The following is a 17,762-nucleotide window of genomic DNA, read 5'->3' as shown; positions in this document are numbered from 1 at the left end:
TAATAATTGTCTTCTCTATCCTTCATCCCAGTTCGTTGACTAACCGGTATACATTCTCCGCAGGCCAGGCAGGCTTTTCATTGCTAAATATCCACTTAAGACTAATCGAGATGCTCTGCTGCTCTCGTACGGAAGACGAGCAGCTCTAACTATGAACCCCATGAATAAGAACACCAATTCATATCCCATTTCCTCGAACTCCCGCTCGAAGCTAAATACTTTTCGATACATCAGAGATGATAAAAGTATTGAGAAATCACCATCTAAGAGATCACCGCCCAAATCGCCAATAAAGCCAGCACATACGAACAAGGAGAATCAATCATCGTGGTTGAATGGTGTTACTCGGTCAGATCAAGCCGATTTAACTAAAAGAGAAGCTTCGGATGATAAATCAGATGCGAAGGCAGCCAAGGAATGCCCTCAGACTCCGGGAAATAGGATTCCATTGGCAGATTTGATTAGCAATGCTGAAGATGCCATTAGCCAAGCCCCAGCGCAAGAGTTTACACCTGAAGACTACGTTATTTGGCAGCATGTCCCTGCGAGTTCAAATCCGGATACGATGTCTCAAACGCCTGCAACACAAGCCAGGAAACGCCGGCATATCTCTTCCCCAACCAGTTCGCCTTTAGCTGGAAATTCGAAAGGCGGAGGTCAAGAGTCTCTTGACATGCATTCATCATTGCACGGACTTCAAAGGACTCCACAGAACGACCTCGCAACCGAACTATGGAACAACTATGTGGGTAAACTCACTGCCAACGGCAATGGAACTCTACCACCACCTCAATTCACACACCTCCTTTCCTCCTCTCCACAGACTCCCGCACCGGCTAGGACAGGTCGCGATTCCTCTGGTTTAAGACGGTCGAATAGTTGCAATGCCGAATGGCCCAGTTCTAAAGCTAAGCGAAGGAGGATCGATGGTGGAGGAGTTGGCACAGGCCGCGGCATTTTTTCTCGGACAAAAAGCAATGTCGTTGACTCTGGGGGTATCAATTCGTCTAAAATCAATTTTCTCGTGGAAAGGATCGAAAAGAGTCTCCGAAATGCGCCAACGTCACCGAAATCCCACAATCCCGCAGCTGATTCATCGCCTGTGCCTAGACGCAAAGGCATGCAACGAAGTCGGTCAGTGTCTCCCATGCAAGATAGACCTGGCCATCATTCTTCATCTAAATCAAATCGGAATAACAAGATCAATGAGGTCTATCCTGAACCCCAAGACAAAGAGCAGGCCTCTTCGTCCGAGTTCGAGGACGATGACTTTGATCAAGGTTTCCTTGAACTTGCGGAAGCCTCTATGGATCCGTTTGTTGAACATGGTAACCTACCAAACGCAATGGATACTGGGGGAAATACCACATTCCTTTCGACGAACGCCCACGAGCCACATGATGAAAAGCAAAACCCTTATGCTCATGCAACGACTCTGAATTCGGAAGCGGGGCCTAACGAGAAAACCGACTATTCTCTCAATACGGTTGACATTGACGACGATGAATTTGATGAGTTTTCAGATAATATAGATGATATCCTTGCCGAATGCGACGCGGCTCCAAGTACGAAGCTAGTGAGGCCCGTCTCAAAGAATAATACGACCTCCAACCTATCTAGACTTGGAAGTGGCACCGCTAGCTCGTCTAAGGCAATGGTGAAGCCAGCCCAAGGGGTGAGCGTGCCACGGGGGGGATCCTCTGGTGACGAATTTGACGATGATGACTTGGACATGGAGGCTATCGAGCAGTCTATGAGGCAGTCAGGCGCAGATGGATCAAACTATGTTTGTCACTCTTAGTGGGTATATTTACTAGATATTTGCTAAGTGTATTATAAATAGAACTTTAGTCGACAAGCCATCAAGCGCTACTTGATTGTTGATATTGCTGAGTCTACCTATACCACTGAAAAGGGACGCCTCCAGCCAGAAAAGGTTAGCCGTCGGATACTCTAGAAGCGTCACAGGTAGAAGCTGACATTGTAATCAGGTGTTGTTAGTACAAGATGAAAGAAACGCCCAGAAAAAGGTCGTTGTCCTGCGGGAATCATGGTTTGATAGTCCATGCTGCAAGGACTCCTATATTCACTTAATCGGCGATTTTGATACAGCAGGCCATTGTATCGTCAACGATTCCCACAATATGATCATTCTTCATCCGGATCATCTAGTTTCGGCGACAGTTGTCGCGGATTCGATTAGTTGTCAGCGGCGAGCTGTGCTTCAGGACCGTATAAAAAACACCGGTGACATTGGAAAGCCCCAAGTGTTTGGAAATATTTTCCATGAAGTCTTCCAAGAGGCAATGAAGACTAATCAATGGGATATATCTTCACTGAGATGCTTGGTTGAAATGGTCATTGTGAAGCATATTGAGGAACTGTACTTGATTCACATGAGCATTCCTGAAGCCATCGATTATGTGATGGGCAAAATCCCAGCCCTGATATCATGGGCAGACACTTTCCTCAAGGCAAAGCCAAGTGTGAGTGGAACTTTCAGCAACTTACGACGGTACGCGTACTCATCTTTACCAACAGGCGCAATCCCTTGTTGAAGACCGAAATAGTTCCAGGCTCCGCCTGAGCATCAACAAGCTACTTGAGGTTGAAGAACACATTTGGTCTCCGATGTATGGACTAAAAGGCAATATCGATGCTACTGTACAAGTTGCCTGCCATGATGGCGAGAGCGACAAGAATTTGGTTGTGCCCCTTGAGCTTAAGACGGGTAACAGGGACACAAATCATGCCCATAGGGCTCAGACGGCTCTCTATACCCTTTTGCTTTCCGATCGTTACGGTGAGCCTAGGACTTGTCACGAACAACTGCGCTTATTCTAACCTAACCTATCTTCATCAGATGTGGAAGTTACATTCGGCCTTCTCTATTACCTCGAGACGTCGAAAATTTTCCGTATTCGCGGCATTCGTCATGAGCTCCTCCAGATGATTCAGGCGCGAAATCGGGTAGCTGGCTATATGTGCCGAAGAACCCAACTACCGCCCATGGTCAAAAGGCAGGCTTTGTGTAATAAATGCTTCTCCAAGACACCTTGCTTTATCTATCACAAGCTTGTTGATGATGGCGACGGCGAATCAAGCGGGCTCGGCGACGAGTTCGTGAAGGCTATGGACCACCTGACATCCAAAGATCGTGACTTTTTCCGAAAATGGGATGATTTGCTCACAAAGGAGGAGCAAAGTATGATGAGATTTAAGCGGGAGCTTTGGACATTGCTAAGCAGTGAGCGGGAGGCTCTCGGTCGGTGCTTCGGCGATATTGTAATCGAACCAGGGTCAGCCTTTGAAGACAAGGATGGGGTAAAAATAAATCGCTATCGCTATACCTTTGTGAAAAGGCAGCTAGCACCATCTTTTTCTTTTACTGAGTCACAGCTCACAGTTGGAGAGCCGATCGTGATATCTGATGAAAAGGGTCACTTTGCGCTTGCAAATGGCTATGTCGTGCAAGTCAGTCCCCAACGTGTCTCTGTCGCAGTGGATCGACGACTGCATAATGCCAGAACCAAGTCCAAAGGCTTTGATGCCAAAATAAACCAGACATTCAGGGGCATAATGGAAATCCCTGGCGCCGATGCTGCTTCCTCGACTCCATCAAATGAACCTGAAGAAGAGGTTATTTACAGACTGGATAAAGACGAGTTCAGTAATGGCATGGCCATTGTTCGAGCAAACTTAGTTGCTATGATGGAAAGAGACCTGTTTCAGGCCAAGAATCTTAGGAGGCTGATCGTTGAAGGATCCGCTCCCACATTCCAACCCACATTGTTCGGGTACAAGGTCTCTCACACCGACAGGGCAAGCTTGAATGTTGATCAGAAACGAGCTATTGATAAAGTGATGAGCGCTAAAGACTATGCTTTGGTATTGGGAATGCCAGGGACAGGCAAGACGACAACTATTGCCCACATAATTCGGGCATTAGTATCGCAAGGGAAAAGTGTGCTTCTAACATCATACACTCACACAGCAGTTGACAACATACTTTTGAAGATTCGGGATGACAACATTCGTATCTTACGGGTTGGGGCTGCAGCGAAGGTGCATCCTGAGGTTCAGCAGTTCGCCGACCTTGCGGCAGTTCCCAAAAGCACAATCGAAGAACTTAAAGAGGCATATGAAGACTCGCAGATTGTTGCAACAACCTGTCTTGGAATTGGCCACAGCGTTTTTAGTCAGCGCATATTCGATTATTGCATCGTTGACGAAGCCTCCCAGATCACCTTGCCTGTATGTTTAGGTCCGGTCCGAATGGCAAAGACGTTCATCCTTGTCGGCGATCATTACCAACTGCCACCTCTTGTGCAGAATAAGGAGGCTCAGGAAGGGGGGCTCGACGTTAGTCTCTTCAAGCTTCTCTCTGATTCTCATCCGGCATCAGTCGTCAATCTTGAACATCAGTATCGAATGTGCAAAGACATCATGCTCCTCTCAAACACCCTCATCTACTCTGGGCAGCTCAAATGTGGAACCCAGGAGGTTGCTGCGCGATCTTTGGAGGTTCCCAATATCGGGGGTCTCAAGCATCTTCATTTGGACCATTTCCAACCCCCAGGGCAAAGGCAGCTCTGTATTGGTACAAGTCAGGCTCGCTGCTGGCTTCGCGATTTGGTCGACCCATCTGCGAAAACCCGCCTTGTCAACACAGACACTCTGGCCACACCAGCCTTGGACATATCACAGGGGTCGCGAATCGTCAACCCTACCGAGGCAATACTCTGCGCCCAACTCGTGGAGGCCTTCATCTCTTGCGGCATACCAGCACGAAGCATTGGTGTCATCACGTTCTATCGCAGCCAACTTTCGCTTCTGAAACAGAACTTGCACCATCACCTACCGGATCTCGAAATGCACACCGCGGACAAATTCCAAGGACGAGATAAAGATGTTGTGGTACTGAGCTGCGTGCGCAGCAATTCAGACAACCATGTCGGCGATCTTCTCCGTGACTGGAGACGGGTTAACGTTGCTTTTACCCGAGCACGAACAAAGCTCCTTGTTGTTGGAAGCAAGAGCACCCTTCGTGGCGGCAATGAGCTGCTAGGCAAATATGTGAAGTTAGTCGAAGAGCAAGGCTGGATATATGACTTGCCAAAGGGCGCTGTGGAAGACCACATTTTTGGCTCTGACAACATCCATACACAACGCCAGCCACAAGAAATATCAACACCCAGTCCAAAGAGGAGTCCTACTTCTCAAAAGAAGGCCCGCAATCCTCTAAGTCCAGTACAAGCCCGGAATGCTCCGCAGGGTCTCAGGAAGCCGGCAAAGAAGGGAGCCAAACTGCTGAGTGGTAGCAAGGTCCTTGGGAATAGACCAGTGCTTCAAGATGTTGTGAATGACCTTATTGGATGATGATTGTAGCCATTTAAGACTTTCCATTTTCATATATTTTCTTGGGTATGTTTTCTGCTTGTGGGTATTATTTTGCTGGAGTTCTATATACTATTCACTGGGAATTAGGACTATGACTTGGAGGGCCAGGAGCAGCTGGAACATTAAATTTTTGGATACTAGTTGATACCAATATACGGTTAGCTTTATATATTGAATTAGGTAATTCGCGCTCTGTGCCTCAGTAGTTCTTGCCCATCCGCAAATTAATCTACGTTGCAACAAATCGTAAAGGGCAATACAAAACAAGTCGTACATATACGGCTTGCAGACCCTAGTATTTGAAGGGAAAGATGTATTGGTCGATATAACCACTTGGTGGCTACATGTCAGGGCATAGTCGACATGTCACTTTCATATTCTAATTTCTGTTGGCCAATATCAGTTGTGACGTGTACAGACTCAACGCACTGTGGGATATATGCTTCATTTCTAAACAATTGAGACGCCAACGTACTCCCAGCAAACACATGAGCGACCGATTTTAGATCTAGTGCCAGAGTTCTTCTGCACACCATCACTAGTTCCACCTAGAGAAGGAAATGTCAGAACCGTATAACCGTCTTTTCCTTCAACAGCTTCCCTCCCTAGGGCACTCGCAGAGAAAGCAAACCAGGAAAAGGCCTCTAGATCCTTCGGGGAAGTTTCTTGTCTGAGAATGAAGCAGTCAGCATGCGATGTTCGATAAACTAACAGGGAGTTGAGGGGTAAGATCAACAACATACAATAGAGTAAGGAATAGCTCCATGATCCATTTGGGAGAGAGGAAACCATGCCATCTCAAACTGACTATATCTGACGACTTTGCTTCGTCGGAGTCCGGTATGCTATAGCGACATAGGTATGGGTCTACATCATCGCTCGCTAATACTCGAGGAGATCCGAGGGCCACCATTCCAAGCCATTCGGAGATTTCGTCGCAATAATCCTTTAATTCCTGCTCTGGCGCCGTTTCTGTGATATTCATTCCCTTGAAAGGTGGGACGAGTATGTCACGGTATTCAGTGCGCACTGGTTCGCAGTCTATAATGTGAGGGTGGTTTCCTTTCAGGGAAGGATCGTCTAGTCATTCTTTAGTGTGTGAATTAAGGGATGAAGAATATGGGTTATAGTACCGGAGGAAATGCCACTCGACTCCAATGTCAGGTCATAGAAGAGCCAGGCCACAGTGTGATTGAGGACATTCTTGAATGCCCATACTAGTTTCTCAAAGCCTTTCTTACCGTGAAGCATTGATGGCAGCCGCAGGTTGATCTCCACGACTATCCGAACATGTGAGTATATAGATATAGGGTAAAGATATGTCATATAAGTACGTACGATATCTTTCCTTGGCATGTTTTCTGCCCCCACTACGAATGGACTTCCCCGTTAGACCTGTTCGTTCAAATATCTCCTTTCCAAGTTCTAGTTTCAGGATTCCTATAGGTAGGTCAGTCTATAACCGTTACCAAATGAACATTATGTCCAAAAAGGGTATACAATACCATCTCTGAGAGTAAACACATTATCTGAACCAGGACGTCCCTCTGATATCATGAGAATATTTCCTATGACGTAGTTAGAATAGCCCTCATCTACAGTATCTTTCTTCATCGAATGAAGCGGGATCATTGTAGTAGATTCTTAGTTACCAGATTTGATATAAGCATTGAAAAAGTTCCCCTCGAGCAGAGACGACAGTGACATGAACACTCTAGCATATCGCAGCTTGGGAAGTTTAGCATCTAATGAGCTCTCAATGGCTTTATAGGTTGCTCTAGGTAATGTAACCTCCACCTATTCCTACGTGGTCAGCTAAAATATATCACTTAAGGGGAGTGGTAATGGAGAAACAGAAGGGTCAAGTACCGTGTGCACGAACGGATGTCCCCGAATGGTCGAAAAGGGCGACTTTTTCATCGGCGGCTGTTTGGAGTCGATGAAGGAAGGCAATTGAGCCACTGCCGTGTAGCATTTCTCGCGCCTAGACGCGTCATCTTCCAGACCGAACATATTATTTTGTCTTGGGCAATCTCTGTGATATATAACCCTATGCACCGAGACTTTGATATCAAATCAAATGGCGCGCTGTGGTTGGTTGGAAGAATCTGTCAAAAGTTGTTAGTTTAAAGAACAACAATGGATAATTATCTATGTCGTCTGGTGATAATTTACCTACTGATAGCAAATCACACATATATAAATGAGAGAATCAACAGATCGGTTATGTTGGCAGTGAGTCAGAAATGACCTCCAAGACATTGAAATTTGATGTCTTTTGGATGATGGAAAAGCGGACATCATCTGATTGGACAATGGACCCCCAATAAGTAAACGGATTCGGCCGTGACTTCGATTCTATAAAAATACTTTAAATTCAATCATCGCTTTCAGGGAAGGATATGTACTTGTAATGACTATTTGAAGTGTGCTGTCCATAGTAAGGCTCTCTATCACTGTCGCTCGCTTCCTATTGGCTTTTTGCCTCCTTAAACTGTTCCATTAGATAACTACTAACGATAAAAGTTGTTGCGAAAATATATTTCGAACAACAATGAAGGACGTGGATAAATGATTTCTCTGCAATCTAGTATAAATATATGCGCAGACTCTCTTCTAACATCCGATGACAACAACCAAGGGACATAATGCGCCGAATTGACAATTGTTGATATTAATGATGCGTCATTGGCGCATGGTTCCCAGTGTCTAAGGCACCAAGGCACCAACCAGCTTGATCATCCGCCTTTATCATCGCCGCCGCTCCTCCAAACATTGATATGCAACGCACGACTTCTCCGCGCAACTAGTACTCTATATATTGTGATCGCAATTCCTGGGTAACTACCTACACCCTTTCGCGAAAGTCCTTCCAACTTTCATTGACCACAGCCCCTCGGGGCATCAACGTGGATTGCGCCTGTCATCGCCGCCATCGTCACGACTCCGCTAGAGACAGTAGCTACGAACAATGGCACCACCCCGCCGCAATCTACTCCCCAAGGAGCGATTTGCATTCTCATTCGGGAGCCTCAAGACTCAAAGCTATCATGATCCTATTGCACGAACGCCTGGATCTCATACGTGTGTCTCCGTCCAAGGAAACTGTTGCACCTGCACAACACATCCTAGCTTAGGTTCAAGCTGATAATATATATCTTTCTTGGTAGAATTCGAACGATAGCATGGAACCCCACCGGCCAGCTTATCGCTACAGGATCAGCGGATCGTACCCTTCGAATCTGGAACCCTGAACGCGCGCAAGTTAAATACTCGACTGACCTCCGCGGTCACACCGCGGGAATCGAGAAAGTCTTATTTAACCCAGTTCGAGACTCGGAGCTAGCAAGCTGTTCGTCTGATGGTACCGTGCGCTTCTGGGATGTTCGCTCGAAGACATGTGTGAGCCGTCTAGATGTCGGCGGCGAGGCTTTCACTTTGTCTTGGTCGGCTGATGGGAGCACAATGGTGGTTGGAAGGAAGGTGAGAAGCTCTGAACGTTTACAGGGTACAGACAAGTGGCTGAAACATGAACTGACTGGCATATTCTTAATTACTAGGATGACACTCTGATACCAATCTCGATCGAATCGCCTTCTACTCCAACTGTGCTCGAAAACGGAGTAATAAATGTCCCATCCACCCAGTCTCAGAAACCTATCGCAGGCCCAACCACCTATAGAGTCCTAGATTCCCACCCACAACCCGTCCAAACAAATGCGACAACATTTTCTCATCACATTTCCACACCAATCTCGTCTGATCTTCACCTCTTCGCAACCACCGGCGAAGGCACGGTCAAAATATTATCCTACCCATCCTTCGACGTCCTCCACACCCTTAATGCTCACACATCCGCCTGCCTTTCGATTGCCCTCGCACCTACGGGACGCTATCTTGCCGTCGGCGGCAGCGACGCCCTTATTTCTCTGTGGGATACATCGGATTGGATTTGTCGACGCACCGTGTCTAGTAATAATGGTGGGGCCGTCCGCGGGGTAAGCTGGAGCTTCGACGGGAGATTCATTTGCGGTGCTTGTGATGAAGTAGGCTGCGGCGGTAATGGAATTGAGATCTTCCATGCTGAAACAGGCGAAAGCGTGTATACTGTTCCTACTGGTGGCGGGGTGAATTCAGGCATTCCAGCCGTCGCATGGCATCCCTCGCGCTATTGGCTTGCGTACTCTACTACAGCAGACGGTCCCGGAGGTGGTGGAGCTAGTGGACTTAAGATTGTGGGAGCTGCGGGTGGGAATCTCTGATGGTGGTGTGTTTATCGTACTGTGCGATCAGCTGTCACCGGATGCCTGGCCTACCGTATTTCGCAGAAAGGTGCGTGTTTCAGCCAACAGCTAGGTGTTTCCACAACATGATTTATATACCCATGATATGGTTGTCCGGCAGTAAAATAAGCTTGATCTGCGAGTCATGTACAATACACGCAGTCAGGCTTGTTGATAAAAGAGAAAGATCACAGTCACCAGATATAATCATAAAAAAGGATTCGGGAGAAGGTAGAAAAGGTTCGAGTCCAGAAAGGATCCCGACTGTTATTTTCTAAGATGGTAATATGCTGAGGGGAATAACAGTAGTACTAAAGCTGCATGCAATGCCTTCCATTCCCTTCATGAACACCTTTAACTCAAGACGCAATAGAAATGTCATGGGCACCCCACCATCACAATTTGGCTGCATCGGGGGCTCAAGAAGCGAACAGACATCTGTTCACTAGCCCTATTGGAGTTTGGATCGTGGAACTCTTGCAAGCAGCAAGGACCGCATGGATATGTAAGTGTAGTAGATTGTAGAGTGGAAACTGCCCACCTCAAGGGTGATTATAGAAATCAAGTCCAAGATTTGGAGCAGAGTGCTCTATTAGAAAAGCCCAAGGGCGACAAATGCAGATACAACTTCGCGATCGACGTTGAGGAGCCATTCATTTTGGAATCGTTGCTCACCACCGCATCCAACAATCAACGAGCGCAGTCGATCTCGGATGAAGTCGCGAATGTTGATCTTGTGGAGGATATCAGTGTTTTCCCAGTGACGTTTGCGTTCATTTTCAGGGGGTTCATTCTCATCCCACTTGCCCGTTTCTGCGTTATTCCAGTAGACCAGATGGTCACCAGCACGGGGGTCATTTTCGGTCTCGGTCCCTTCGGCGAGCTCGGTGACGATGTCTGTCCATGTGTTGAGATAGGATTGGAGGTGGTTGAGTATGTACGGAGGTGGTTGTGTGTCTGGGCCATTCAAATTGAGTAGCTGGGTAAGTGCAAGCGCATGGAGTTTCTTTTGCGTTGTGCTTCCGATATTGTCATAGTGGAGGAACCATTCTGTGAGAAGCCAGGTAAGGGCTTGTTCTTCAGATGTTCCCGTCGCGGCGGAAACGGCTGATGCGAAGATCTTTGGGTACGCCAGGGCCAAGCGGGCAAGAACGGAGAAGTAGTCCGTCTCAACGACGCCATACACAGATGTTTGTTTTCTGTTAGGTCCAGTAGTTTGGCTGGCCTCATAGGCGGAGTAGAGGCCTTCCAGGAGAGATGATAGGAAGGAACTGTCAAGGAGCGATCGAGTGATCACATTATATGAATTTTCGCTGCCACCATCCACGGCCTCAGTGCCACGTACCATTAACTCGACTAGGCGTGGCACGACGCCGAGGCGTTGGCGTGTTGTAGATTTCAAAAGAGTCTCAAGGGAGGCGAGGAAAGGAAGTCGTACTCGGTCACTCAGCACCTCCTGCGGCGCAAGGTAGACATAAGATTCTGCGATTTGAAGGGCCTGTGGAACGCTATCCGTGGCAGCTTCAAAAATAGGGAGAAGCGCAGGAAGAAGAGAAAGGATTTCAGGAGAAGCTGGGGCTGGAGTTTGCGTCAAGATAGCCCCCCAGAGGTCTAGTGCCTCATCGAGCAGATATACCAATGTTTCCTGTGGGCGAATTAGTATTCCTTCATGGATTATTTCAATGAGGAGCAAGGTGAGACGTACAGAGCCTGGTTCCACTGAGTTCTGAATGAGAGGTAGGATGAGTGAGTGGTATCGCACTGAATCTTGCTTAAGGGAGTTGATCAACGATGACAGTAAGGTAAGAATAGCCTGTTTCATGAGATGTTCCTCCCCGGAACTTTCCCATAGCGGGGGTAGCAGCGACAATATCTGATCCGAGAATGGGGTAATCTGAGGAGTTATTAGTATACTTGTGTGAAGGTACAGCGGGGTAGGGATATTCATACATGGTCTTCCATCTTAATTACAGCCACGCGGACCGTATCTAAAAGCCCCATCTTTGTTTCAGAGAGTTCAACCTCTTGGACCAAGGACATCAAGTCATGAAGGATAGAGGGCGCATAGGGCAGAAACCCAGTGGGCGAGAACTCGAACGGATAAAGCACGTTCTTTAGTTGTCTACCAGCTGTGATGCGGACTACCAAGTCGTTCAACGGGTCTTGTTTGCTAAGAAGGTGCTGGAAGATTTGATAGATGGCATCTGTGTTCAGCTCGCTCGACTTGACTGGGACCCACTGGCCCAACAGGATGGCAATTCTCCGCCTCAAAACGTTATATCCCTGCTCTTGAATCTGCACTTCTGGGACGAGCGTAGTCTCTAAGAATTTGTTGAAATCTAAATGCTGCTCGAGACTTGCGGAGGCAAGTCCTATCGCCGAGTATAATGAATCCTTCAGTAACACATCACGATTTTCGGGGCCTGGCAGTATCCTGTTAACCGAGTTCAACGCTGCCTTAGGGTATCAGGGACTTACTTGCAAAGTTGTAGAACACTGTTAAAAGTCGCGGGATGAGCAGGTCTTTGAAATGGATGACCAGATCAAGGAAGAGTTTTTCGGAGCATGATCGAATAGAGAATTCCCAAGCGTCGGAAACATCTTCTTCTTTCCGTTCCCACTCTTCAGGGTCTTCCTCCCATTCTTGGAAATCGCTCGTTCTGAACCTGAAAAACTGAGTAACAAGAAGCTCCATGACATTGACCACAAAGTCGTGGGTAAAGAGCTCTGCCTTGATAAGGTCAATAGACTGCTTTTTCTCCGCCTTATCTTCAGGGGTCTGGTACTTGAAGGTCTGAGCTGGGTTGAATGCCATTTTGGAACAAGCTCTGATTAGAAGAAGGGCTTTGAGCCCAGCTTTTTCCATCAGTGACTTTCCCTCTTGGTCACCAGTTGCGCCTAGCTGTCCGTAGTTTTCTCCTAGTTTAACCACTAGACTCCAATATGATCGAACGAGGGGAATGCTGTCTGGTAGCAATGCAAAAGAGGCAGCACGATCCTTGGCCATCTCGACATGAAGCTTCGATAGCTGTAAAATATGTTTCTCAATCGCCTTCTGCACATTCTCCGGTAGACTAATGGAACCGCTGATGAACTGAAGGAAGCGACTGAAGTGAGAATGAGTTAACATCCAAAAATCTTTGACTTCGTTATGACGGTTGGGGTGTTCGTATCCAGCTATCACAAGGCGTCGAACGACCTTGAGAGACACTAAACTTTGCTCAAGACTCTCCAATAATGCTCCTTCGTCAACAACACCCTGCTCTAGAAGCGATACCCATTTGTTCACTTTGTCCACATATATACTTCCCAGAAGATGGAAGATCTCTGGAGCAACAGATTGAAGGTTGGTTCGTGTCCTTTGCAACCGGGCTGTTGATAGTTCCTTGGTTATCTGCAAAATGATTGTAAGGGTCCGTGGTAATTGTAATGAATTGGCGCCTGGCTGGGTTGAGGAACGGAGGAAGTTGATAAGTGATGGGATACCGTCGGGCCTTGACGAAACAGTTAGAAGAACAGCTACCGAACTTGAACAAAAGGATACGTACCAGTCTTGAGGAAATTCATAGCGCATAATCTTGGAGATCATTAATGCATTGTGTAAAGCTAGAAGAGCAGCGGGCTCCACGACACCCGCTTGTAAGGCTCTGTTCTTTATCTGCTCTTTCTCTTCCTTTTTGATGGCGCTATTTGAATGTTAGCAACTGCAGCCTTTCACCGATATAGGGATGCGACCGCATCAGCTTACTTTGTCGCTGTCTTTCGCCAATACTTATCAATGCCGTTTTTCAATTGGATGATAGCAAGATATCGGACTTCGTTAGGTACAGAGTGATCTAAGAAGACATCCTATAGAAAGAGCAACATATAAGTACGGTAAAAATTAGAAAAGGTTATATGGCATCAAATTACCTGGAGAGAGGTATAGTAATTCTCCTGCTTTTCCCAGTTTTGCAATTGCTGGGTACCAGTGTGCACCTGCTGCTGCGTCGAGCTTGCTGCCAAAACCAAAGCATTGAGAACATTTTGGGGAGTCAAGGGGTTTGACTCCCCGGGTAATTCAACGACGTGAGCCATACTATGGGATGGCTGGAAGCTTGGGTTGGAGGTGAGAGCTATAGATAGCTATCAAGCAATTGACTCCAAACCCCAATATCAGCCAAGAGAGGAACCTCCAAAACACTATGAAAGCATAGAATATGGGGGTTTGCCTGGTCCTTGAAATCCTATCTTATGGCGAAATGTGAAAGATTTCTATTGATAGGAGAGTAACACGCAAAGAGCTCTCTCCGTTGTCCGTATACATTAGCCCGTATTCTTTGCTCCCCGCCTTAGCGGGACGCTTCGGAATGCTGTTATTCCTCTCCGCTGTAGCCCTAGGGCTGGACCCTCAGTGCTAGGCCATGATGGGACTTATACATAGGGCTGAGGTAGCATCTGGCTGCATGACATCATCATCATCATGGATTAGTTACTCTATACAGTAGCAAGTATGCAATTCATCCAGTGTTTCTGGTTACATAGATATGATGTATTCTGATGCAATGTCTCTAGTGTTCCTGGTAAACAGCTTTAGATCATGGCTATATAGCTGGGAACGGCGCCTTTGTTGCTGGGCTCATCGAGATCTTTCTTCATAAAAACGCGACTTTATTTGAATAATTTTATTCCTTTGAACCTTTTTGCTACTTTTACAGAACATCCACATATAACACACAATGGCCGACTCCGACAAGCTTCGTATGGCAGCTCGCGCCGAGCAAGATCTTAACTCCTATCAAATGAAGCAAGGTCTTGGACCGAAGAGCGACTCTGGTACGAAGAGTCTTGATATTTGTATTGAATCATTGTGCTAAAGAAGTATGAAGTCCTCGAGTCCAACATCGACGAAAGGGCGGATAAGAAATTCCGTGAAGCAACGGGAATCAAAACTGGTCGAGAGGCAGGCGCAACAGGGAGCAACCGGAAACCTATCTCTGAGGATGAGGGAGGCACCCGAGACTCTCGTGGAAGGTTGGCGTTTTATCTAGACTTCTACATGGTTTGATCAGATGCTAAGTATAATCAGGTTGGCACCAGCTGGCGAATATGAAGGCACCGGAGGCCCTGAGGAGAAGGTAAAGCTCGAGTCGGAACGCCGTTCGGGTGATCAAGACACACTTAACATTCAGGATCTGAAGACTAAAGGACTTTCTCGGTAAAGAACTAGGATGGAAAGCCTCTGAGCACTAGGGTATAATAGTTAGCATATTTAGGTTGTGATACAATATGATGTGGTTAATCTAGACTCAGCCCTAAGGATGCGCTAATTAGCTATCAACTAATTAAAGGAAGGGAAAGGTCTTGAAGAGCCTAAGTGATAGAACAAAAATACCCAATGAAGACTTGGATAGGCATTGACTTCCGATTCCGGTCGGTCATTTATCTCTCCTCCCTTCTGCTATTATAGTCCATCATTTTATTACTTCTACTTTTCATGATTCCCATACACTGATAGACAAGGCAGAATATATATACAGAGCATTTTATATATATATATATAGTTCAAAGATTAGTATATTTCTATTATATGTGCGATTACAAGGGAAAATATAATCTGCTCCCGGATTACCATAGAGTAGATTGAGAAACCGTAAGAGTAACTCCAGAAGCAGACGGAGTAGTAGGTAAGGTATGTGCTCAGAGTACAAGTCGTGAGTGCATCAAACACTCAGAGATCGCTTATGTATTGCCGCCTGTATCGGGCAAATGGACTGGACTACTGTGGTAGAGTGCCTTAAGATCATTGCTGATCCCTGTGGGTGTGTTCGCATGTCGTTTCCTTCTACAGATCTTGCCAGCTGTACGGAGTACATAAAATATAATTGGATCTGACACGCGATCTTAAGGCATTCTACCATAGCAAGGCACCCTACCTCAGTATGTTTCAATATTACGAGTAGTAGTACTAGTAGACTAAGCTCCCGCATGAGCAATGCTCCAATAGGTTTCTATGCAAATGCAACCGTTGGATTAGCGGCTAGACTCCGGTCAGTTGCTATGGACATCGTTCCCACTCCGATATTCATTGGGCGTATCGTCTCCTAGCATCTAATACAATGTTCTTAGGAGCCTAGATTATGGGCCTATTTACGAGACTCTTGAGTCTCGAACGGATTGCACTGCCCCGCGTCTGTGCCTTTATGGACTGATCCCTGCTATCCCCGTACGATAAAATACGACGATCTATACTAATCCAATGAAACCAATATTGTGATCAGGTCTTACGCTCGGACTCTGGACAAGACACTTTCGTTCGGGGCTAACAGAGTATATAGTGCTCTCTTTCCCTCTGCTATAGCTTGTCTCTTTTAACCAAATCGCACCCATCTCATACCTGCCAACATGTCGGCTACTACCGATAATTAGCAGCCAATTGAGACTCGGCTCTTTGTCAATGGCCAGGCAAGCATAGCCATAATATCGTGATTATAAGGCTTCATACTCACTCGTATTCATGCTTTTAACCAGCAACGGATGGGAAAACTTTTAAGCTGATCAACCCATACACACATGAACCAGTTGCAGACGGTCCGTTGCTGCATCCGCCACCAACTCTACAATGCGCACCTATTCATAGCAGATGCTAACTCTGTCTTAGTTCATGAAGCAAGTGAGCAAGCTGTGGACAAGGCTGTGGCAGCAGCCAAAGGCGCTTTCCAGGTTGGAGAGACCTCAGCCCCGATGATAGGGGTGCCTATTTGCGCAAGCTGTCACATTTAATTAAAGAGAATATGCCTGAATTGGCTCGCTTGGAGTCCATCTCGATGGGCAAGCCTGTATCACTTTACATAGAAGGCAAAGTGGCTGCAGACGCCTTTGCTTACGATGCAGCAGCCGGCTAGCATGCGCAGGGAACTAGCAGCGTGAATACCCCTGACCTCCTCAGTATTTCGCTTAGGCGGCCCTACGGCGTCGTTGGTGCTATCATCCCTTGGTCATGCCACTCGCACTTCTCTCGTTTAAGGTTGCCCCTGCTTTGGCCGCGGGAAACACTGTGGTGCTAAAGAGCAGCGAAAAGGCGCCCTTGACTGTAAGTTTGAGCCAGCCACGACTCCTCCAAATATCTATTTATTCTGACATCTCTTCTGTGACAGTCGGCTTTCGCTGCCAAATCGATTGCAGAAGCCGGCTTCCCACCTGGCGTCGTCAACATCATCTCCGGCTTCAGAAGCTCAGCCGGCAGTGCCATATCATCCCATATGGATATGCGTTGCCTGAGCTTCACTGGCTCCACATCCGCCGGCCAAAACGTTTAAATCGCAGCAGCTAAGTCGAACATGAAAGTGATCCACTTGGAACTAGGCGGTAAAACACCCGCAATCATTTTCAAAGATGCAGATATCGAAAAGGCAGCAGAAAAGACCTAGTTCAGCATCCACTTCACGAGCGGACAAACCTGCATCGCGAACTACCGCATTTATGTGCAGGAGTCCGTTGCAGATAAATTCATAGCGGTTTTCAAGGAGAAGTTTGGCGCCGCGAGACGTATGGGCAACCCTTTCGAGCCGACGACGAACCATGGACCGCAGGCAGACAACATTCAGTATGAGCGGGTCACGTCATACCTAGAGACTGGGGAAAAGGACGGAAAGCTCACGATGGGCGGGGATGGCGGAAAGGGCTTCATCAAACCGACCGTCTTTGAGAACGTCCCCGATGACTCCCGGCTTATGAAAGAGGAGGTCTTCGGACCTGTTGTGGCGATCAATACGTTCAAGATAGAGGAGGCAATTGAACGGGTCAATACCTCCGAGTTTGGTCTTTATGCCTCTGTTTTCACGAAGGATATGGATCGTGCAGTGCGACTGTCTAAGCTTCTCGAGGCAGGTACGGTTGGTGTCAACAGCACGAGTCCCACTATGGTGAAGGTTATGCCAATAGGCGGATACAAGCAGAGCGGTTTGGGTCGGGAGGGTTTGCTGAGCGGCTTGGACAGCTACCTGGAGACAAAGACCGTTTTGATCAGTTCAAGTTCTTGATACGCTCGCATATAGTGTACTCGAGAACTTTTTAGAGACGGTGGATAGCAAACTTTAC

The 17,762-nt window shown here is 47.0% G+C and overlaps 5 protein-coding genes across 5 annotated transcripts; 3 read left to right on the top strand and 2 right to left on the bottom strand.

Annotated features, from left to right (window-relative positions):
• Positions 1-5,850: 5,850 nt before the first annotated feature.
• On the bottom strand, positions 5,851-7,413 carry BDV38DRAFT_284702 (ribonuclease P protein subunit p40; the record flags this gene model as incomplete). The annotated part of the gene is made up of 7 exons (XM_032060326.1): positions 5,851-6,070; positions 6,144-6,480; positions 6,534-6,680; positions 6,739-6,840; positions 6,906-6,968; positions 7,053-7,197; positions 7,270-7,413. The coding sequence occupies 7 exons, from the start codon at positions 7,411-7,413 to the stop codon at positions 5,851-5,853; spliced, it is 1,158 nt and encodes a 385-aa protein (XP_031911686.1).
• A 777-nt stretch (positions 7,414-8,190) lies between these two features.
• On the top strand, positions 8,191-9,816 carry BDV38DRAFT_134111 (WD repeat-containing protein). Its single transcript, XM_032051339.1, has 3 exons — positions 8,191-8,484; positions 8,571-8,883; positions 8,961-9,816. Exons 1-3 carry the CDS (start codon positions 8,372-8,374, stop codon positions 9,660-9,662), a joined length of 1,128 nt encoding a protein of 375 aa, XP_031911685.1. The 5' UTR covers positions 8,191-8,371; the 3' UTR covers positions 9,663-9,816.
• A 302-nt stretch (positions 9,817-10,118) lies between these two features.
• On the bottom strand, positions 10,119-13,805 carry BDV38DRAFT_134107 (putative importin 11). The gene is made up of 7 exons (XM_032051338.1): positions 13,596-13,805; positions 13,432-13,532; positions 13,232-13,369; positions 12,162-13,177; positions 11,634-12,106; positions 11,389-11,577; positions 10,119-11,328 (listed from the first exon to the last, which is right to left on the bottom strand). Exons 1-7 carry the CDS (start codon positions 13,758-13,760, stop codon positions 10,276-10,278), a joined length of 3,135 nt encoding a protein of 1,044 aa, XP_031911684.1. The 5' UTR covers positions 13,761-13,805; the 3' UTR covers positions 10,119-10,275.
• A 417-nt stretch (positions 13,806-14,222) lies between these two features.
• On the top strand, positions 14,223-14,997 carry BDV38DRAFT_134103 (uncharacterized protein). Its single transcript, XM_032051337.1, has 3 exons — positions 14,223-14,498; positions 14,552-14,696; positions 14,752-14,997. The coding sequence occupies exons 1-3, from the start codon at positions 14,402-14,404 to the stop codon at positions 14,882-14,884; spliced, it is 375 nt and encodes a 124-aa protein (XP_031911683.1). The 5' UTR covers positions 14,223-14,401; the 3' UTR covers positions 14,885-14,997.
• Positions 14,998-15,431: 434 nt separating this feature from the next.
• On the top strand, positions 15,432-17,704 carry BDV38DRAFT_294497 (Aldehyde/histidinol dehydrogenase; the record flags this gene model as incomplete). Its single annotated transcript, XM_032062513.1, has 6 exons — positions 15,432-15,480; positions 16,194-16,253; positions 16,386-16,525; positions 16,568-16,639; positions 16,820-16,975; positions 17,093-17,704. The coding sequence occupies 6 exons, from the start codon at positions 15,432-15,434 to the stop codon at positions 17,702-17,704; spliced, it is 1,089 nt and encodes a 362-aa protein (XP_031911682.1).
• Between the last annotated feature and the right edge of the window lie 58 nt (positions 17,705-17,762).

Source organism: Aspergillus pseudotamarii (assembly GCF_009193445.1).
Source record: "Aspergillus pseudotamarii strain CBS 117625 unplaced genomic scaffold BDV38scaffold_41, whole genome shotgun sequence".
Taxonomy (NCBI): Eukaryota; Fungi; Ascomycota; class Eurotiomycetes; order Eurotiales; family Aspergillaceae; genus Aspergillus; species Aspergillus pseudotamarii.
The sequence above is the reverse complement of the archived record's forward strand: the minus strand, read 5'-3'. Positions and strand labels throughout refer to the sequence as shown.